The sequence below is a fragment of the Phoca vitulina genome, unplaced genomic scaffold, assembly GCF_004348235.1.
Source record: "Phoca vitulina isolate PV1807 unplaced genomic scaffold, GSC_HSeal_1.0 scaffold1, whole genome shotgun sequence".
NCBI lineage: Eukaryota > Metazoa > Chordata > Mammalia > Carnivora > Phocidae > Phoca > Phoca vitulina.
The window spans coordinates 62,874,942-62,895,698 of NW_022589704.1; the positions used below are offsets into that span (position 1 = coordinate 62,874,942).

The 20,757-nt window shown below is 42.7% G+C and overlaps 1 protein-coding gene across 3 annotated transcripts in view; it reads left to right on the plus strand.

The window, feature by feature from the left end:
- STK39 (serine/threonine kinase 39) overlaps positions 1-20,757 on the plus strand; it is a 305,438-nt gene that overhangs the window by 91,713 nt on the left and 192,968 nt on the right. For 2 of the 3 annotated variants that reach the window (XM_032408721.1, XM_032408738.1), the window contains exons 6-8: positions 8,827-8,936; positions 9,176-9,277; positions 11,380-11,513. In XM_032408721.1, coding sequence (XP_032264612.1) covers positions 8,827-8,936; positions 9,176-9,277; positions 11,380-11,513 — 346 coding nt within the window. The remainder of the gene's footprint in view (positions 1-8,826; positions 8,937-9,175; positions 9,278-11,379; positions 11,514-20,757) is intronic. The other variant, XM_032408730.1, reaches the window with a different exon arrangement.

Genomic DNA, 20,757 nt, shown 5'->3' on the forward strand with positions numbered 1-20,757 from the left:
ATGCTGATGGTTCTGGTCTGTGGACCCCACTTTTGAGTAGCAAAAGTCAAAGATACTTCTTTCTCTTATTTTCTTAGAAGTATATTGTTCTGTCTCTGGAAGGTTTATGTGAGTGTAGCCCAAAACAGAAACTATTGGCAAAAAAAGGGAACTAAACTCTTCTTGCAGTGGTTTTTTTTTTTTCCCCCTTGAGATGCCTGTGCATTTATTTGTTTTGATTTGTGCCCCTGCATTAAAAGCCATGCTTAATACTAGAGCTGTTTTAAAAAAAAAATACTAGAGCTGTTTAAAACTCCAGAATTGCACTGTGTACTAAATTGTTTTCTTGCTGATTTTACTGAGTCCTTTTGGGGATTGCAGTGCCTTTAGCCTCTGATGCAATGGTTAACCCTTAGTCATCAGGAAGCATGAATTAACATGGTGGGCCTGGGGAAAGACAGGTGATTTGGAGTTAGGAAGCCTTTGGGTACAAATGCCAGAGTGCTTGACGGGCAGGAGATTAAGCAATAAGGACATTTAATTATCTCACATAACAGAAGTCTGGGGCATTAGGTTCCTGGGTTGGTGCAGAAGCCCAGCGATATCCCAGAGGTCATGGGCTCTATCCTGCTTTCTGTTCTGCACCTCACTGTGTCGGCCAGAGCCTGTCCCCATGGGCTGCTCACTCCCAGCTTCCTATCCTCGATGGCAGTGCCCTCAACAGGCTGGGGAGTGGGCAGTAAAGGAGCCTTGTATGGTGGTTCTTCTATACAGGCAAAGAATTTCCGTGCAAGAGCTTGCACTGTATGCCCCCTGGATCTTATGGGCCAGGACTAGGGCAGACCCTCAGATCCTCCACTGGTAAGAGGAACCAAACACCATGATTGGCTTAGAGCAGGTACGATTAATCCCCTGAGGCCTGGCAAACAAAATCAGGATTCTGGCAGAGAAGAATGGATGGGTATGGATGTTGGGTAGGCAGCCAACAAGGTCTGTTATTGAGAATCTACTATATATGTTCTGAGCTCCCCATTTTATAGCTTGTGAAACCGTTGCTCGAAGCAGTTAAGTAAATGATCAGGGAGTGTAGTTGGGATCACCCACAGGCCTGTTTGCTTCCAGAGTGCCTTCTTGAGGCAGAAATGTGGCTCCTTGGTACTCACTGTGTCCTTCTTTGGTGCCTCTTCTCTTCCCTTTAGTTTCAGGGATTGCTGGTGGGAGACTCACTAGAAATGGTCAGGACCTCAGGATACGCCTCTGAGTAGGGGCCACACAATCCCACGCCAAGTGTGTCACCATTTGGCCTCTAAAGAGTTGGGTTCCGTTCATGGTGCACTGAAGCACCACCATCAGAAGAGTGAGAAAACCACTCCTGTGAGCAAGGCGGTGTTATTTCAGGAAGGAGCCGAGCCCAGGGAGCGTTGGCAGCCACGTCCCAGGTCTTGCCACATCTTCGCTTGGCCCCCTGGGATCTGGGCCCAGCTTCTTGCTCTGGGTTAGCTGCGTTCCGCTGAGCATGGCCCAGGTACCCAGAGGTGCGGTGCCCACCCAGCGGACTGGAGGCGTCCCCTCAGCCACTTCCAAGTCTGGGTTTGCCGGGATTCCCAGCAGGCCCGAGGGGACGGCCCTCCCTGGTTCCGCGCAGCGGCGGCTCTCAGTGCCCGGAGCTCTGACGACTCTCTGAAGATGGCAGGGCTCCAGGAGAGTGAAAAGTCGTTCCTACTTCATTTATAAACAAAAATGCAATAAACAGTAAAAGTGGTGGAAAGGTTGGCTGTCATCATATGTTAAGAAAATGAAACTGGAAAACAGGGCCTTGGTCAGTGAAAGCAGCTAAAACCGCGGCGCCAGAGCATGCGGTGACCGGGAGGCACCGCAGTTGGAAGCAATAGTCCGGCAGCCTGCCGGCTCCCACCCGCCCGAGTACCTGTGGCCGCGGGGCGGGGGTGCTTTGCCCGTCTCCACTTCCCTTGTCGGGAGAGAGATTTTGACCAGAGGGGGCTGCGGTCAGACCTGCACTTGAGGAAGATGAGTCTGGATGGAATAAGCTGGATTGCAGTCGCAAGAGGGGTGCTTTTGATTCTGTAACTGCTAAAGCCTCTCCTTACCCTGGTCTGTAGTTTCCTTCCCTCACCAAGAAAGCCAGCGGGGAGGGGGCGCCTAGGAACTGCCAGCAAGCCGAGGATGACATCTTTAGTTCTGAGGACCCGGATGCTGGGCACATTAATGTATTTCTTCTATTCATGCTGTTTGGGTCATGTAACATTTGCTATTTAAATTGATATCACATGTTCCCACGTTAGCTCTCACCAGAAGGCCAGGGTTGTGTCTAAATCAAAGCTCTGGAAGCCCCCTGGCTTTAAATCCCCCAGGGAGTAGAGGTTACTGTGAACACCCCGAGCTTCTGGAACCGTGAGTAGGGTGCTCTACCACCGCACACCTTTTATAAAAACAACACAGTAAGAACTCAGTATGGTGTTTAAAACAACTTTCCATAGTCTGCTGTTAAGAAAATATTTGCTTCTGTTTTATACCCACGGTTATATAGTTTGCATTATTTAAATCATAACGTACTTCTTTACATGCTTCTTCATTCATCCAACATTGGTGGCATGGCATTTTAAGGAAACCTGGGGGACTCAGGAAGGTCGGATGCTGGCAGCCCTGAAAATGTTCCTGGGCGTTTAGAAGCACACTTCAATTTTGCCAGTCAAGTCTTAAGAGTCTCTTGTGAGAAAAAAAATAAATAAAAAAATCTGGGAGTCAAACCAAATTGTGAAGGGATTGTTTTTGATGATATAAATATGACATTTCGGATTAACCAGGGAATCTCAAACGAGTTTTTCTGTGTTGGGTAATCACAACTTGATCTTTACTCAGGGAAGAGCTCAAGAGTTGTGGAGTATTAACCCCATTATTCCATTTTGCGTTTCCTTTTCAGTACAGAAAAATACACTGAATTTTCTCAAAAAGGAAACCAGGGCTAACTGGCTAACTCCTCTGTGAAGGGCTGTGGATTTTATCCAGACCCTCGATAACTTGCTGTGTATGTGGTCTTTGGCAAGACAATCTTTTTAATTCCTTCCTCTCCTTCAATTCCAATAGCCACTAAATCATCATATTTTTCTAAGAATTTGTCTAATCCTTTCCACTTCCAGAGTCTCTCTAAAGGCACAGGCCCTGTTGATTTTGCTCCTGAACATCCCTGCGTGAGTCCTTTCCCCAGATTTCCTCTTTGGCTAGAGCGAGCGCCGCGGTGGTCCAGGGGGCCACGCGGATCAGGCTCACCCTCCCTTCCCTGGTTCTTAGACTCTGTAGCTGGGCTCCTCCACAGTCTCAGTGCTTCCCTGCTTTTCTAGACCGTGGCCACTGGGGAAAAGAGACTGACTCAAGCAAGGAGCTGCCAGGGGGCCCCGCGTCTGTGGTGGCTCCCGCTCCCCAAGACCCCCAGCCAGCTGCTGGCGGTCTCAAGGGATCTGATCTGTTGTAACCTGTTTTGAGTACATTTTAGGAAGCTCTGAGCCATCCAATGTTGATTCCGTTATTCTTTGGCCAAGTGTTGAATTAACCTGAGCCAATTTCTCATGTGCAACTCAGGTTCCTCCTTCTAGGTATTAGTAGCTGTTGTAGATGTTGGAGGCAGGTGAGGGTTAGGGTTGGCTCTTTACCTGCAACGCCACTCCCAGGTTTTAAGGAAATTAAGTTTCAGACTGAATTTCGCCATTCATTGGCAAGCAAGCCCCTAAAGAGTTCTCACAGTTTGTTCTGTAGGCTCAAGGAAGTTCCTGCTCTCTGTCCTTCTAGGTGAGTGAAAAATCCACGTGAAGCAGACGAATTTTGGCAAAAAATTCCAGATGCAATTTTCTTGTACACGTATACTTGGCATGTAGAATTGAGCTAGACCTGGAACTGAGGAGGGACTTAGCTTACTCCTGGGCCTGGCTGGATTCTTTTTGTTCATGCAAGAGTGGCGAGGTTAGCTAAAATAAATATTTTAGCCATTCTCTGTGCGCTAACTACCTTTACTTTCATCTGAGAAGGCTTATTTCTCACATGCATCATGCCTGCCAACAGGTGACTGGCATTATTATTCTCCAATAATAGCCCATTTTGGGCCTTCACCTGGCTCATACTTATTTATACTTACAGATAGCAGAAATACTTTTAGCAGCTGCTTCCGGCATCCTTAATCAAATGCGACCAGAACCTTCCGGCCCTGGGCACTCTGAGTCAGAATGCCAGTTGACCACTTGGGTCTCACGAATATAATACTGCATATGATGTATGTTAAAGTACCTTCAGTAAATTTTAGGCCTCATAGCAGCTTAGATTCGTTTTGCAGGCTAAACCAGGGAGGCATAATTGCTCTATTTTGCTTTTCCAATTTTTTTTTTAAGCGAATTTGTTGCCAACAATAACAGAAAAGAGAGGTTTTACGTAAAGATCTTGGTATTTGGCTTGCTCTGGGAAAATGGGGACATCGGCCACACCAGGCCCTATTCCTCTTTGGTGATTTTCTTTTCCAGTGGACTAGAAGCAGCCTGCACTGAGAATGGGCTCCTGGGGAGGGCCCAGCACTGCCTAGCGTCCCCATGTGCTGACACTAAGTATCAAGTGCCCTTTAATGGTTGAGATTGGGCTGCTGCTGTGCAGGGCCCCCTCCCCCGCCTTATTCCTGCCTGGCCCCTCTAGGTATTTGAGCGTTCGACCCTTGCAACTGTCACACACTTTTTCTTCTTGGCTCAACACTTGTGCTTTGCTCAGGCCGTTTCTCTGTCTGGAATGCCATGTCCTTTTAGGCTTGCCTATCCAGGTCTTAACCTCTTCTCGAAGGCCAGGTGGTCCGAGGCCCCTGTCATGACTATGACAGCCCGTAGTTCCCATCTACACAGACAGCACGGCGTAGCTGTGTTCATTGTTTCCTGGCCTCCCTCTCCTTGCTGGTCAAGGCTTAAAGCCAGGAAACCTATCTTTCTCATATTTTATATCTACCACTGTAAAAATGTTCATGCTTAACCCTCACCCCACTTCAAAGGCAGAGAATAGTGGCTTATTGATCGACCTCACATTTGTTGGAAAGCAGATTTATACATGGGGAAAAGAAGCAGGAGAGTGTTAGCCATATGAACGTAATATAAAATTAGCAGAACTGAGAAAGCTGGTAGGAAGGCCCAGAAGCCCCGGTTAAGTGGTTGGCAGACCCACATGGCTGGGAGCAGCATGGCCCCTGCCGGTGAGGACCATGCTCTTTCCTGGAGGGTCCGCCCACTCTCCACATCAGGTGGCTAATACCACAAACCCTGCAGGTCTGCCCGGGGGCTCAACATTCACGTATATACAAATAAGACTATTCCCAGAGTGACTTAATCACGTACCCCAAATGAGGCAAAGGTGTTGGATGCACATCAGACTAACCACACCCTAACACAGAGGCAGCCGTGAAAAAGCCCCAAGGCGCCAAGAGTCAGGATGTCAAGGATGCTGCCGTTCTTAATCGGGATGTGCAGAATGGCCTCTCCTGACCGTGCTACGCTTAGCAGAGGGAACAGTGTACCTGGACGACGACAGAGCATCGGGTGCACAGGCAGACTGTGAGGGGCCAGTTGGAAGGCAGGGCTGATGATGGATCTTAGGGATAACCAGTGAGTCCTTCAGCAGGGGGAGGCTCAAGGTCTGAATTTGGGAGTAGGGGCAGCTGAGGCGGGAGAGGGAAAAAGGGGAGTCAGATTTGCGTGTTGTGCTGAGGGATTTTGACTTTATTCTGGGGAGGAGAAGGCCTTTAAGGCCCTCTGAGGGAGAAGTCAGGTGTGTGACCGAGGAAGGCCTGGTTGCCAGGGCATGGTCCTGGAGAAAGCCGGAGGAAGGTGGGGGTTTAGGAGGCTGCCGCTAAGTGGGTGGATTCAAAAGATGTGAGGGGAGCCTTTCAGTTCCTACGCTGACAGCGTTCTTTCTGGTCTGAGATGCAGCTATTCCCGGAGGCAGGAAGGTGGACTGGCTAACTCTATGTGGAGCCTTTGATTCCATGTTGCCAGACAGACGTTCATGGTTTCTGACCCAAGTGTATCTTGTTGCACTCCCTTTGGCAGTATAGACGTCCCTCTTGGCAAATAAGGACTCTTTTCAGTGGCTCTGCCCCTCCCCCCCCCTCATTCTCACCATCCTATGCACGCTGTCTGGACAGAATAGAGCAATTTTCCTTTTTACACACGTACCCTATGTACTTCGGTCAAAGTGTCGTCTCTCAGTACATAGAAATCGTTATGTATACACATTGGCGAGCCGTAGGAGCCACTTATGTATTTACTCTGGAGTCATAAGCTGAGTAGATGTTAGGATTGGCATTTTCTGCTTCTAGAATTTTTGTTCTGAGCTTTAAAGACATTTAAGCATCTGTTTATGGCTTTAAAGTGAGTGTTCTAAGTGGAGGCTATGAATAAATATGTGAATCATGAAGGATATATTGAAGGGGTATTGTCCATAATGAATTGCTACCATACAACTCTTTTCAGCTGTTTTTGCATCTCTAAAAAGGTCTAATGTAATCATATGGTATTTTTAAGGAATTAAATTTAATGTTAACTATGGATTTTTTTCTGATTATATCTTTTAGGAGAGACTGGGGTGTAGAGTTGCTTCAACTGCATTAAAAAATCTGTTTTGCCTTAGAGCAACTTCTACTCATATTCTTACTTATTTACAGATGATATGTACTTAGGATTTTGTTATAAAAATTTTTTTTTAAAGATTTTATTTATTTGAGAGAGAGCACGAGCAGGGGGAGGGGCAGAGGGATCAGGAGAAGCAGACTCCCCACTGAGCAGGGAGCCCAGTGCGGAGCCCAGGACCCTGGGATCATGACCCGAACCAAAGGCAGATGCTTAACTGACTGAGCCACCCAGGCACCCTTGTTACAAAATTATTTTAATAGAAATGGAATGTTGGGTTCATTGTTGAACTTTTCAGAAATATAAGTTAAGTTGAAATTAATATTTTTCAAAGCCGATCATGTTATCTTTTCCTCTAGCCAAATATAGTAGGTGCTTACAAATAATTTAATTCACCTAGTTCTTCTGTAAGAACATGAATTTTATTTGCTCCTACCCACAGGACACTGGTTCACTGGTTCTAGAGATTTCTTTTCACAAGGCTTCATTTTTCCCTCAGAAATATAAGAATTCAAAGAGTTTTAGAGTTTGGCACATATGTGCAAATTAAATTATATAGCATTTTCAAAATATGCTTTTGCTCAATATTAACATGAGAGGAGCAGTTGGAACAAAGACTACATTTGTCAATTTTTATTCCTTTTACTTGTAGTTGAAATCCTGTTGGGAGTTGAGTAAATGTAAATGTAAATAAAATGAAACAGTCAATATATTTCAACTCCGGGAACTGGTTACAGTGTTACCGCATCACAATATTGAAGGCCTAAAGCAAATGCTAATACATTTTGACCTTGGCTTGTGCTTGATGTTGTTCTTTGGTAATTGCTGTCATCCTGGCAAGTCATCAAAGGGGACCAGCAAAGGAGAATTATAGGAGAGCAGTTTGAAGGGGCTCAGGGTACATAGTCAGCTGCAGCATTTTGAGGTGTTGACTGCTTTTTTAAATTACCATTTACCGGCTTACTATTGAGCTGTCCTTGAGTTGGCTCTAGCTTGTAGGTCTGTATTAGCCTTGAGTAGCTGGTACTTATTAACTAACCTCAACTTTTAGTAAAAATCTACGCAGAAATGCATGCATTAATAATCACCGGGTATTCCTTCTCTGTGGTCACAAACGAACATCATTTTTGCATAAATACATGTGTGGATGTATATAGAGTATGCCTCATTCATCATCCTGCAAAAAGAATTTCTAGTATGTAATAGATGTTAAGAAGAGTATTATTTCATTCTACAAACCATTGTATCTATACTTAAGAAAATTATCCAAAAAGCAAACGTTGGAAAAAAAAAATCTTTGCTGACTGAGCTTTTCCCTTGTGTTGATTGCTACATCTATACAAACCTGGCCAGTTGGCTTTTGGTGCCTGGGTTCGTGGATTTGCTATTACGATTTTGCCTAAGGTGTCAGCACTGTTTAAGCAAGGCCATGAGAATGTGGAAGATGAATGTTATTATCCTTTATTTAAATCTTTTTATTGAATTATAATTAACATACAAGGTTATATTAGTTTCAGGTGTACAATATAATGATTAAGCAATTCTATACATTAGTCAGTGCTCATCACCATAAGTGTAGTCTTAATCCCCTCTATTTCACCCTCCCCCAAGCCACCTTTAAAAAAAATCCACTCCCCAAACATTGATGATGTGGAATTAAAGAAACTGGAAAATAATCATAACAAAAGAAACACATAAAAAGAAACTACATCACGTACTGGTTTTACTGCTTCCCGTGCTATTCTTCCCCCCTCCCCTCCCCCCCCCCCCCCCCCCCCCCCCCCCGCAGTGCTATTCTTAGAAATGATTTGTTGAAATGAATCTTAGCAAAAAGCTAAGATCCTTTATATTTAGGGCTCTGAGAATGTGTTTTCATTTTTATTGAATTAATAATTTATGGTTAGTTATGATTTCTGATAACCTTTTTGGTAGAACATATAATTTGGTGTGCTGAGTTTCTGGACTGGTGGGGTTGCTGACCCATCACCCATGATGGTGTTCTCTAAAGTGTAGGTTGGCGGGTGGCGGGACTGCCTTGGTGTATCCCCGAGAGAGCTTCATGGTGTTTGGAACAATTCATCATCACTGGAAAGGTCCCCAGGAAAAGAGAGGTTTATAAAGTCAGAATGTGTAAGCAATAATGTCTTACATAAAATAAGGGTGATTTTTTTTTTTCTTTTAGATTTTGGGGTAAGTGCATTCTTAGCAACAGGGGGTGATGTTACCCGGAATAAAGTAAGAAAAACATTTGTTGGTACTCCGTGTTGGATGGCCCCTGAAGTCATGGAACAGGTAAAAAAAAAAAAAAAAAAAAAAGATGCTTTGTATCACTAAATACATTAGCATTTCATTCAAGTCAATCATTTTACTAGAATGCATCATATAACTAAGATTTAGTTCCTGATTGGTGGGCCTTAGCAAAGTACTATCAGAGTTGTGCATCCCTGCTGTAGACCTCCAACATGATATGGACTTCCGGGCGGGTGACCTGCCTACTGTGTAATTGTGTTTTTTCCTCCTTCTGTTCTTAGGTGAGAGGCTATGACTTCAAGGCTGACATGTGGAGTTTTGGGATAACTGCCATTGAATTAGCAACAGGAGCAGCGCCTTATCACAAATACCCTCCTATGAAAGTAATTACTATTGGAAATAATATGTCTGGCTTGAAATAGGATTTAATGGAATCTGTTCTGTAATTCTCTTAAACATAGTCATTTTTCTCTTAGACCTGAGGCGAATTAATGGAGGAATGCAGCCAAGTTAAATGTTGTCGGATGTGGACAGAATAGCTCAAAAGTGATCCAGTTCCCGGCTTTGAAGCTCGCTTTACATTCTTAGCAGAGAGCTGTCTGAAGACTGCGATCACTTTGGCCAGTGGAGGTTGAGAACTGGGACAAATGCTGGTCACTACTCTTTTGATAGCCGAAGACCCCAGACCCCCAAGGAAAATCTAAAAATAGATTACAGTGACATCATCTTTGCAGATGGATTTCCCCCATTTTTTTTTTAAATGATCTGTGACATTTCACCCCTGTGCTCACTGTGTCATGTTGGTGACTCATCTGAAATAAGGGAGCCCAGTGTTTTTAGGCAATAACCTACATTTGGATGGTGTTTTCAGGTTTTTGTGATTCTTTTAACTGGCCTACGTTATTATTTCACTTATTCTGAGATGGTGGTATCAGGGCTGATGGATCCAATTAGATTTTGTTTGGGGGCTGAAATAGCTGGTGGAAATGATGAAGGTATTTTACAGAGAATACAGTCTGTCTTTGTTTCAACTTTTTCCTAGGAAAATACTGGAAAAATATAGGAGGATTAAGAAAAACCTGAGGATAAACAAAGTTCAATAATTTTACTGAATAAAAAGTTAATATGTTCTTATGAGGGAAAATTTGGAAGTCCAAACAAGAACAAAGAAGGAAATAAATCATTCATAATTTCATCAATCACAGAAAATCCCTGTTAAGGTCTTAGCGTAGTTCATTACATTGTTCTTTTCTCTCTGTATTTATGTACATATTTTTAACATACTTAAGATTAGGGGGGTGTGTATACATACTTATTTTGTTAGCGGAAAATTCAAAGTTGAGGTGTAAACAGTTGAACTGAGCTTGTAGAGAAAAAGCACTGAAGCAACTCAGGATTTTCCCTTCCATCCGGTTTTTCTGCATTATTTTTTTCTTATTTCTTGTTTTCTTTCATTCCCCACTCCTTCGTGTGTCCCACCCACCCGAATCCAAAGTCCCATTGCTAACCCCAGCCCAATGTCCTGTGGGGCTCTATTGGGACTTCACAGCTTGCCCACTTTCTTCTGTTTGCTCTTATCCTCCACAAACAATAAACTGTCACTTTAATCCTTCATCTATTCACACATCTGAAAGTGTTTGGAAGGAGTCTTGGCATGTATAACATTTGCATAAATTAAGGCTGATTTATGCATTAATGAGGTTTATTCCTTTTATAGGTCAATAGTTTACTACAGATTCTACTCTTTTTTTGAACAAATAATTCTGATGTTGTGAATGAATGGAATTTTTGCCTTTTTGATTTGAAGCTGTATTTTGGTTTTGTTTTGTCCCCCCTCCAGAAGCAGTGTGGCCTTTTGCTCTGGTTATGGTTTTTAGGAACTTGTATTCTGGCTAACTTTAAGCGTTCTTACTGCCTCAATTTTGCCAAGCCTTTAAGCAATATTCTGTAGGTTTTCTCTTTAAAAAAAAAAAAAAAAAAAGGAAATCATGTGTTACCTTCTGGGATACTGTGGATTTATTTTTAGGGTTGGCAGTGTGTTAACAGAAGCCTTGAGTACGGGCGGTTCCTTATTTATGAATGACCTGTACACATGAGCGCTCACTGCTGCTCTGGCCCCCCCCCCCCCCCCCGCCCCTTCCCCTTTCCCAGACTCCGCTAAGCCTTTGCTGGAGCTACGTGCTCCCCGAGGCTGTGTGGGAGCCAGTTCCCAGAAGTTCTGTCCGGGCCGCTTTGGGACCTCGTTCTTCACACACACAACAGATTTTGTAAGTTCTGTCAATGGAATAACAAAAAGGTGAAAGGGCACGTGAACAGATTCACGAAAGGAAATGAGTACTTTGAATACACACTTTCTGGAAGGTTAAAATCATGGGAAAGCACCTCCTCATCAAGGATGGTCCCTAACGCTTCTGTGAAACATTAAGAACTCGACTAGGGCAGAGGCTGTACTGAGATTCTGTCTTGGTGTTTGTTTCTGCTGCAGGTGTTAATGTTGACTTTGCAAAACGATCCACCCACTTTAGAAACAGGAATAGAGGATAAGGAAATGATGAAAAAGTACGGCAAGTCCTTTAGGAAATTACTCTCACTGTGTCTTCAGAAAGATCCTTCTAAAAGGTATGTCGAACTTTGTGGATGAGTTAATGACCTGGTTTGAATCACGACAAAGCTTTGTTTGTGGCTGGGAAAAGGCTGTGTGAGGACACCTGGAAGGTACTTCTAGTTCAAGGGAAATCCTGCTCTGGCCCCTGGTTTCCAACCTGTTAGTGGAAGACAGCATGGGTCCGAGAGGGAGAGGAGTGAGCATGAGGGAGAGGCAGAGGAAAATTTTTAGTGTTAATGAGATTCACTGTGTTTGTTAGGTATGGGCTCTGTCATCGAAGGAAATGAAATAAAACAGAAATCAAAAGAAATTGGCAGCGGTGCACTCAGAAACTGAGCTAATATTCTTCACTGTGTAGGTTGAGCTGACCTCTCAGGATTTGAATATCCTGCTAGCTCCAGTCTAAACCAGGCAGAGCTATTGAATTTTGCATGAGCTTCCTTTTAGTTGCAGAACAAGTTGTGCTGTTTAAAAGATTATCAGTAAAGAAGATTAAGATTTTTGCATTAGAAACATTAATCATATAAACAGAAGCAAATGGTTTGAAATTAACGTTAGCGGTTCCTCTTTATTCTTGGGTTGTTGCCCTGCTCTGTAGTGTGTCTGTTTTCTGAGTTTGTTTCTTCCTTCTTAATATCTGTGACTTTGAAATACCCCGGCTAGCGATAATATAGCCCCGTGTCTTTTATTGCTTAAAGAAGAATGTTAATGACGTGAGCCACACAGGCCTTGCCCGGGTAGAGTCCCTTTGTCGAGCTTGGTTGTGTGTGGTGCGGCCCTAGCGTACCTCAGCATAGACCACCTATCTGGAGAGGCCACTGGGGAGTCACTGGCCACCTCATGCGCCCAAGGGTTCGATTTGATACTTACATTTGAAAACGTAAAAACCTGGCTTTCTCTTCTGAAGCTTTCCTTTTCAGGGAAGGACCCTGCTTTTGGAGGGATTCCCGTCTTCTTAAATCCTTTATGAAACTTAAGCCTTTTCTCTTTACACAGTAATCTGCTGTTTGAGTAGGCAGCCATTCTCTAGATTAAACAGAGTTTCCATTATTTTACTCCATTCTTTGTAGCTACTCTCGTCATTCCTTTATATTTTACTGACTTTGCTTTGAATCTTCTCTATATCAGTCACCATTCTCATGGAGCTAGGTCGAACGACTGTTTGCTATCAAGCATCCTGAAATTATATATTGTAAAAGGGATCATTGTTTTGTCACACCATTAGGCTGTTTCTGCTTAAACATCTTAGTTGCCTTTTCTATTTGATTTGTGGGGCTTGTTTTTCTTCCGAAGTTATACTGATCTTTCATTGAGGTTACTTCTTCACACTCCTATTGGGTGAAAATGCTCTTAGATTCTCATTTTGTTCTGCAACACTTGTTTGTCTTACGTTTGTATTTGGTGTCGTCTCCAAACATAAATTTTTGGCATCACCAAGGAAATAATTCGATCCTCCAGAGCCCAATGAGAGAGGTACCTGTCTTCCCAGTTAGCACTGGGTTACTGCTGATGGTCTTTGTGATTCACAAACTAGTTGAGATCCCACCTAGTGGTGATGATGTGTAATGTCACATATTTCTAGCCCTTCTGGAAAAAGATACTGTAGGGTAGAATTGCTGGTGTACTAATGATACACAACAGTAGATTTCTTTAGGAATTTGTAAATTAGAATAAATTAGATTAGCATACATTATATTTAACAAACCGTCCTTATTTCCTAATAACCTTGAAAGTCTTCCCAGGAATTATTTATTATATGAGCTCAAATGTCAGGTTCCTACCACCCTACCGCCCCTAAAAAAAAAAATTCTCCAAAAGAGTCTTGCACCATATATTTGAATTCTTACGAAGTCTTCCCCTCAGAGTGCTCTCTTAGTAACTTAGTGATTTACAAAATATTAATAGTTTAAGGACTTCTTTTAGATATTTTCATTATAACATAATCTAATCTCACTATTGTGCAATTGTCTTCTATAACAAACAGAGAGTATTAGTGGTGCACCAAATTCTTGGGGACTCTTTTTTAAAAATTGAAGTATAATTAACATACGGTGTTATATTAGTTTCAGGTGTACAATATAAGGATTCAAAAACTCTATACTCATTGCTCATCACGATAAGTGTACTCTTAATCCGCATCACCTATTTCACCCATCCCCCACCCACCTTCCCTCTGGCAACCACTGGTTTGTTCTCCATATTTAAGAGTCTGTTTTGTTTGTTTTGTTTCTTAAATTCCACGTATGAGTGAAATCATACGATATTTGTCATTCTCTGACTTATTTCACTTAGCGTTATATCCTCTAGGTCCATCCATGTTGTTGCAAATGGGAAAATCTCATTCCTTTTTATGACTGAGTAATATTCCATTGTATATATATACCACATCTTCTTTATCCATTCATCTATCAATGGACACTTGAGTTGCTTCCATATCTTGGCTATTGTAAATAATGCTGCAATAAACATAGGGGTATGCATCTATCTTTTTGGATTAGTGTTTTCTTTGGTTTTCTTTAGGTAAATACCCAGTAGTGGAATCACTGGATCATATGGTAGTTCTAATTTTAATTTTTTGAGGAACTTCCATACTGTTTTCCACAGTGGCTTCACCAATTTGCATTCCCACTAACAGTGCATGAGGGTTCCTTTTTCTCCACATCCTCGCCAACATTTGTTTATCTTTTTGACTAGCCATTCTGATAGGTATAAGGTGATACTTCTTTGTGTTTTTTTTAAATTAAATTAAATTAATTTTTTTAAGTAAACTGTCCCCCAACGTGGGGCTCGAACTCACAATCCTGAGATCAAGAGTCGCATGTTCTTCTGACTGAGCCAGCCAGGTGTCTCTTTCATTGTGGTTTTGATTTGCATTTCTATGATGATGAATGATATTGAGCATCTTATCATGTGTCTGTTGGCCACTTGTATGTCTTCTTTTGAGGAAAAAAGTTCATGAAATATGAGAATGGGAAAAAAAATATTGAATTTATTATATAGGATGCAGTTTTAAAATATGTATTCATTACTAAATAAGTAAACATTTAATTACTACCCAAATCTGAAAGAAACCATGAATATTTCCTGTCTTCTCTGTCTTTGCTCATGTTGTTCAAAGGTTCTTCCTCTTCCTCTGTTGCCCTTCCACCCTCTTTTAATGCTTACTTGAAAGCATTAATCTTCTTAGCATTAGATAAATCTGGGTGAGATTCCTAGCCTCATCTACATGACTTAGTTTCCTTGTCTGTAAAATGGGCCTAATAACACCTACTTCATAGGATTGTCATGAGGATGGAATACAATCACGCACTGAAAGAGGATAGCACGGGGATGCGTGGGTGGCTCAGTGAGTTAAACGTCTGGCTCTTGGTTTTGGCTTAGGTCATGATCTCAGGGTGGTGGGATCAAGCCCCGTGTTGGGCTCCAGGCTCAGCAGGGAGCCTGCTTGAAATTCTCTCTCCCTTTCCCCCCTCCCCCTGCTTGCATGTGCTCTCTCTCTCTCTCTAAAAATAAATAAATAAATAAATCTTAAAAAAAAGAGGATAGCACAGTGCCTAGGGGTTCCTAAGTATTCAGCAAATTGGGATTGCTGTTCACTATTTGCCTTTTTCTTCCTGACCGAGTGGAATTATTACAACCCTTAGTTTTCCTACAGTATGTAGATATCTGTCTCTTATAGCACTTTCACCCTATGCATTTATTGACTTACACATCCAATTTCCTCATACGTTTGTAAGTTTTTTAGAAGAAGAACCTGTGTCATTCATCTTTATGTCTTTCTTTTTTTTAATTTTATTTTTTTATGTTATGTTAATCACCATACATTACATCATTAGTTTTTGATGTAGCGTTCCATGATTCTTTGTTTGCGTGTAACACCCACTGCTCCATTCAATACGTGCCCTCTTTAATACCCATCACCAGGCTGACCCATCCCCCCACCCCCCCTCCCCTCTAGAACCCTCAGTTTGTTTCTCAGAGTCCATAGTCTCTCATGGTTCGTCTCTCCCCTCCGATTTCTATCCACAGTGTTGGGTCTGTATTACATATTTGATATTTCTTGAGCAACTGGAGACAATTGGGAGCTTGCAATTTGGGGATGATTTGGACTCACTGAAGAGTGTTTCAGAAACAAACCAGATTCAAGTGGGTTGAGGAGTAAATGCAAGATTTTTGATAATTTTTATTTATTTTGCATATTGATCATCTACTTGTAATCTGAAAGCAGCTGACAGGTACCAAAACCCTGGTCTAGCTGAGTACCTTTTTAGCAACGAATAGAAACATCATAGGTGAACAGTGACTGGGACAGATTCAGTCCTGTGCTGGAGCCCTCAGGTTGCCTGAGAAGGAGCTGTGTTTTCTGTCAACCTGAGAGCTCATGGAACTTTCCTAATTAAAGAGAGCTGGGGTGTTGGAGCTATTTGCCTCATACAAGTCTGTGCTCTGCATTGGCACAGACTAAGAGGTGCTTATATTTGCATAGCAGGACATTTTGCTATTTCTTAAAAAATGAGCCTAATCCTATAGATTATGTACTTCCTATGGATGGCAGCTGTAAAAGGAACCAGCATTTTCTTCGAGCAACAGGAGGGTGCATATCACATAGATAAATTCATTAGAAGTGAATAAAACTTGAATATTTCTTTTGGGGGGAGGGGAGGGTGAGAGATGCAGCTCTGCCTGAGGTCAGTGAGATTTTAGAAATTATAATGCAGATTGTTAGAACTACTTAAACTGTATCATGTTCATCCTGAATCCTTTGAAAATTATTTGAAGTCTCAGTGGACTTTGATTCATCCATATGTATTAACTGAATCCTTTAAGAGATTTTCTTCTGAGAATGTTGGTACTTGCAGACTACTGCATTGTTTTTAAGGGATTTTTTTTTTTTTTTTTAAGATTTATTTATTTGACAGAGAGAGAGAGGGCACAAGCAGGGGAAGCTGCAGGCAGAGGGAGAGGGAGAAGCAGGCTCCCTGCTGAGCAGGGAATGCGGGGCTGTTTTTAAGGATTTAAAGTGGAATCGTCATTCATAGCCTGTACCATTATTTGGGTTGCTGGTGTATAGGATTTTAGCTTTTCTTGTGAACAACAGTGTCTGTATTTATGTTATGTTGCATTATTTGAAAATTGTTAGCAGCCATGTAGGACGTAACTGCTTGCAGAATTCTTTCTCTTCTGTGGTGCTCAGCTAAGAGGCCGACAGCATCGAGAGTTCCATATTAACCCTGTACTGGTGGTTGCTGTAGCATAAAGCTAAAACAAACAGGCAAGCGAACAGAAGACAAAAACCCTCAAGTCAGTTGGGCAGCATGCACCTCCACTTCTCTCATGCCTGCTATCACTTTCTTCCTCCCTCATTTTCCTCATTCTTTCCAGTTCCACTTTCCCATACTTTCTGATGGAGATTGCTCGGCAACTTGTGTGATTCTGCCTCCAAAGCTCTAGACGCTTGAGGTCATTTGAGTGCACAGAGGATCTGCTGTTTAGTTCTTCTGTGTGTGGAATAGACCTTTTATTTTGTATGACCTGTATGGCCTATTAACATAAATGTTGAGCCTATACAAGAAGGAATGTGGCTCCTTTAAGCCATTTCTCATTTCTTATGTGATTGTTTGTATTTATTGATGAAGGCTAAGAATGGAGAGTGCAGAGAAAGAAGTTTTCTCTGCAGCATGCTTTCCCCTTTACAGTTTTGGTCACCATAGAAATGACCTTGCTGGGGAAGGGAAGGTATTTTCCCAGCCCTGTATCTCGAGGTATGTCTGGCATTTCCCAGCCTCTTCTCTGTGTTGGCCCTACACCTGCCCCTTAGTGTATGGAAGGAGGAAGCAGGGTGCAGAGGAGTGAGGGAAGCATGGGGCTGTCCACTTCAGGACCTCCACTGTGCATGACTTACTCCCCCGCCTTTTTTTTTTGTTAGCATGAGTCTTATTTCATTACATCGTTCTCCTGTTCCCTACTACCTTGAACAGATGCTTAGAATTTGGTGTTGACTAGATTTGGCTCTAAGAGTTGTGGTTCTGTGTCTGAGTGTCTGGGAGCATCACTTCTACCCCATATTTGATTATGGTATGGAAATTGAGCTATAACAGTTTTCTGGTCTGTGTTGGACATTGAGGACATAAAAAATGAATCCTCTGTGGTCCCTGTCTTGAAAGGGCTTATAACCTAGTGGGGTCAAGGTCACTTGATACACAGATAATTGTGATCACAGGCACAGATAATTACAGAATAGGAGTGTGGGTAGTGGTGTGTGAGCACTGAGTAGGGAGCAATGAATTCTACTTGTGGGAGCTGAGCAAAGTATCTCTGAAGACGATGACATTTAAATTGGCTCTTGACTGATGAGCAAGGCTGTGACAGTCAGTTACAAAGATTTCTGAAGAAAAGCACTGAGTGCCTTGTCATGAAAGAGCACGAGAGGGAGGAGTACCAGCGTAGCCAGGGGACAGAGTTCACGAGGGGCACGATGGGAAACGAGGACGGAGGAGCCAGCATCTCTCCAGCCACTGAAATCTGTTAGGATGGATAAGAATCGGGTTTTTATAGAAACCAGCTCTGGAGCAAGGTGGGTGATGGGTTAGAATGAAGAAGAGAGACATAGCAGAGAGACTGGTGGCAGGGGTGGGGGGGGGCAGCTGTTGTAACTGAATTGACCAAAGGCCATGAAGGTCTCGACTGAATCAGTGGCCTTGATTGAGTCCCTTAATCATCTTGATTTTCTTAGGTTCCTTTTCACTTAAAAAAGTTAAATCTAAGTTACTTTGTATGCCTCTTGGTTTTTAAAATTTTGTTTCATGCTAATGAGGTGCCAAACACGACAGCAAGTCTCCCTCGGGGGAGCGTGGCATGGTTGCCCTGTGTTTCCTCTGCGGCCCTCCCCTCCGCCTGGAGCTCCGTTCCAGCGTTTAAATGTCTGCTGTGCCTCTTCGAGCCTAACCACACACGCTAACGCCTCTCTGCTCGATTCAGGTTGCTGGAGGTGGCGTTCGCGTCTGTCGCATTCACTGCGGGATGCCTAGCACCCAGCATCACGCCTGACAAAGAGTGGATGCTTCCTGAATATTTACGGAGGGAACGAGGATGAATTTGGAGTAGCTGGAGGCCAAAAACATTGCCGATGATCAGTACGAGTGTACATTAAAATAACAACTAAGTTAAATCATGCGAAATAGCAGCAACATTTTTGGTTCTAGTGTGCCTGTTCAACGAGGTACAAATCCATGAATTTGAACAAGCTCCCTGAGGGGATATGGCACACAAAATGTAACTCGTGGCCCACCTGTTGTTTAGACCTTTATGCACTCAGAGGAATTAGCAATTAACAGCTGTTTATTGCAGGGGATATGCTGATTCCGGGTTCTTTGTCAGGTACCTCTAACCAGCATTCCACTTGAAGCTGAGGAAAAGAGCAATAACAATTTCAGTAGAAGACTTCTTTGCACGGAGGAACAGTTTACGGCCCCTGTAGACTTACATGGTTTCGACAGCGATGCTCTTAAAGACGTTTCCTAATTTCCTCCACATGTGTGGGTTCGGTCCCTGGACGCATTTTACTGGAGCTTCCTGGTTCCCAAGCAGTGGTTTCCAATCCTTTCAAGTCTGAGGACTCCTTTTTAAACTTGCACCCTTCTCAACCTAATACTGTTTGTACCTCGTAATCATCCCCTGAGAGAATACCTCCTGATGTTCTGTAATGCTTCCCTTTCGCCTCCCCAATTTTTTAATTTTTTAATTTTTTTAAAGACTTTATTTATTTATTAGAGAGAGAGAGAGCACAAGTAGGCAGAGCGGCAGGCAGAGAGAGAGGGAGAAGCAGGCTCCCCACTGAGCAGGGAGCCCAGTATGAGGCTCGATCCCAGGACCCTGGGATCATGACCTGAGCCGAAGGCAGATGCTTAACTGGCTGAGCCACCCAGGCGCCCCTCCCCAATTTTTTTATTATGAAAAAATTTAAATACGTGAAAGGGGTAAAAAATAGTACAGCATTTACTTCTATAGCACCACCTAGATGCAACAATTATGAACATTTTCCATATCTGCTGTATCTATTTATCTTCATTTTATTTGCTGAACAACTTGAAAGTGAGTAACAGACTTAATACTTCAGCTTGCGTTCCCTACAAATAAAAACATGTTCCTATATAACCATAATACTCTTCCACACCTAAGAAAGTAAACAGTGATTCCCTAAAATTGCCTCAATACGTGGCATATTCACATATCTCTGATGATTTCCAAATGTCTTTTGTAGCTTCTCCCCCTTCCCCTTCAAATGGAGGATTTAGGCAAGAGTCACATGTGGCATTTGGTTTTATTTTTTTAAGTCTCTTTTAATCTGCAAAAGTTCTCTTCTCTCCTTTTCCTCTATGACACTGACTTTTTTTTTTTTTTTTTTGACACTGACTTTTTGAAGAGATCAGGACGGTTGCTTGCTGATTATCTTATACTGTAGATGTCTCTGATTCTATCTGCTTGGCTGCTTGTTTTAGAAGGAACTATTGAGGAAGGAAGCTATTCTTTACGGAAGAATGCTAGCTAATAAACATAGAAGGAATGATAGAAGTAGAAAATCAGCATTCTGCCACCTGCTATGAAATAATTAGTTAAGACAAAGATGCTAAAACCGTTAGGGAATAGAACACTCATCCAGTGCCAAAGTGTTACCCAACAGAACACCTGCCAAGTGCATTGGGGAAAACATACCTTGACAATGGTGAGGACTCAGGCCTGGGGATCCTTGGTTAAACTTGGCATCACTCCCAGTGAGGTAACCTAACATCATGTGCCCCTGACATGCTGTGGGGACTAGTGCGTGGCGTCATTTGTGGAGTATTCTTCCCCCCACATGCTTCATGTCAAATTTTTAGACCTAACTTTCAGTCTATAGGAAATACAGGATAGAGAAACAAGTTAAATGACACCATGAGGAGACCATCAGACCAGTCCAGTAATGCTTTTAAATGAGTTTGCATTTTACTAATCACCACTGTGTTTGCCTTCCCCTGACAACTGGGAGGGCATATACACTTGAGCTGGGGTCCCTCAGTGGGCAGACAGAGCTGGTCCACAGGATGTGAACCCCTTGCAATAACTGCTGCTCTTGGGGAATCATAGAACTCTGTAGACTATAATTTCTTTGACAGGGTCATATTGCAGCTTGCACGGCTTCTTAATAAATACAGGGATTTAGCTCACAGATGTGTCAGTCTGCCACCTTTCAGAAAGACTGAATTCACTTAGTAAGGTGTA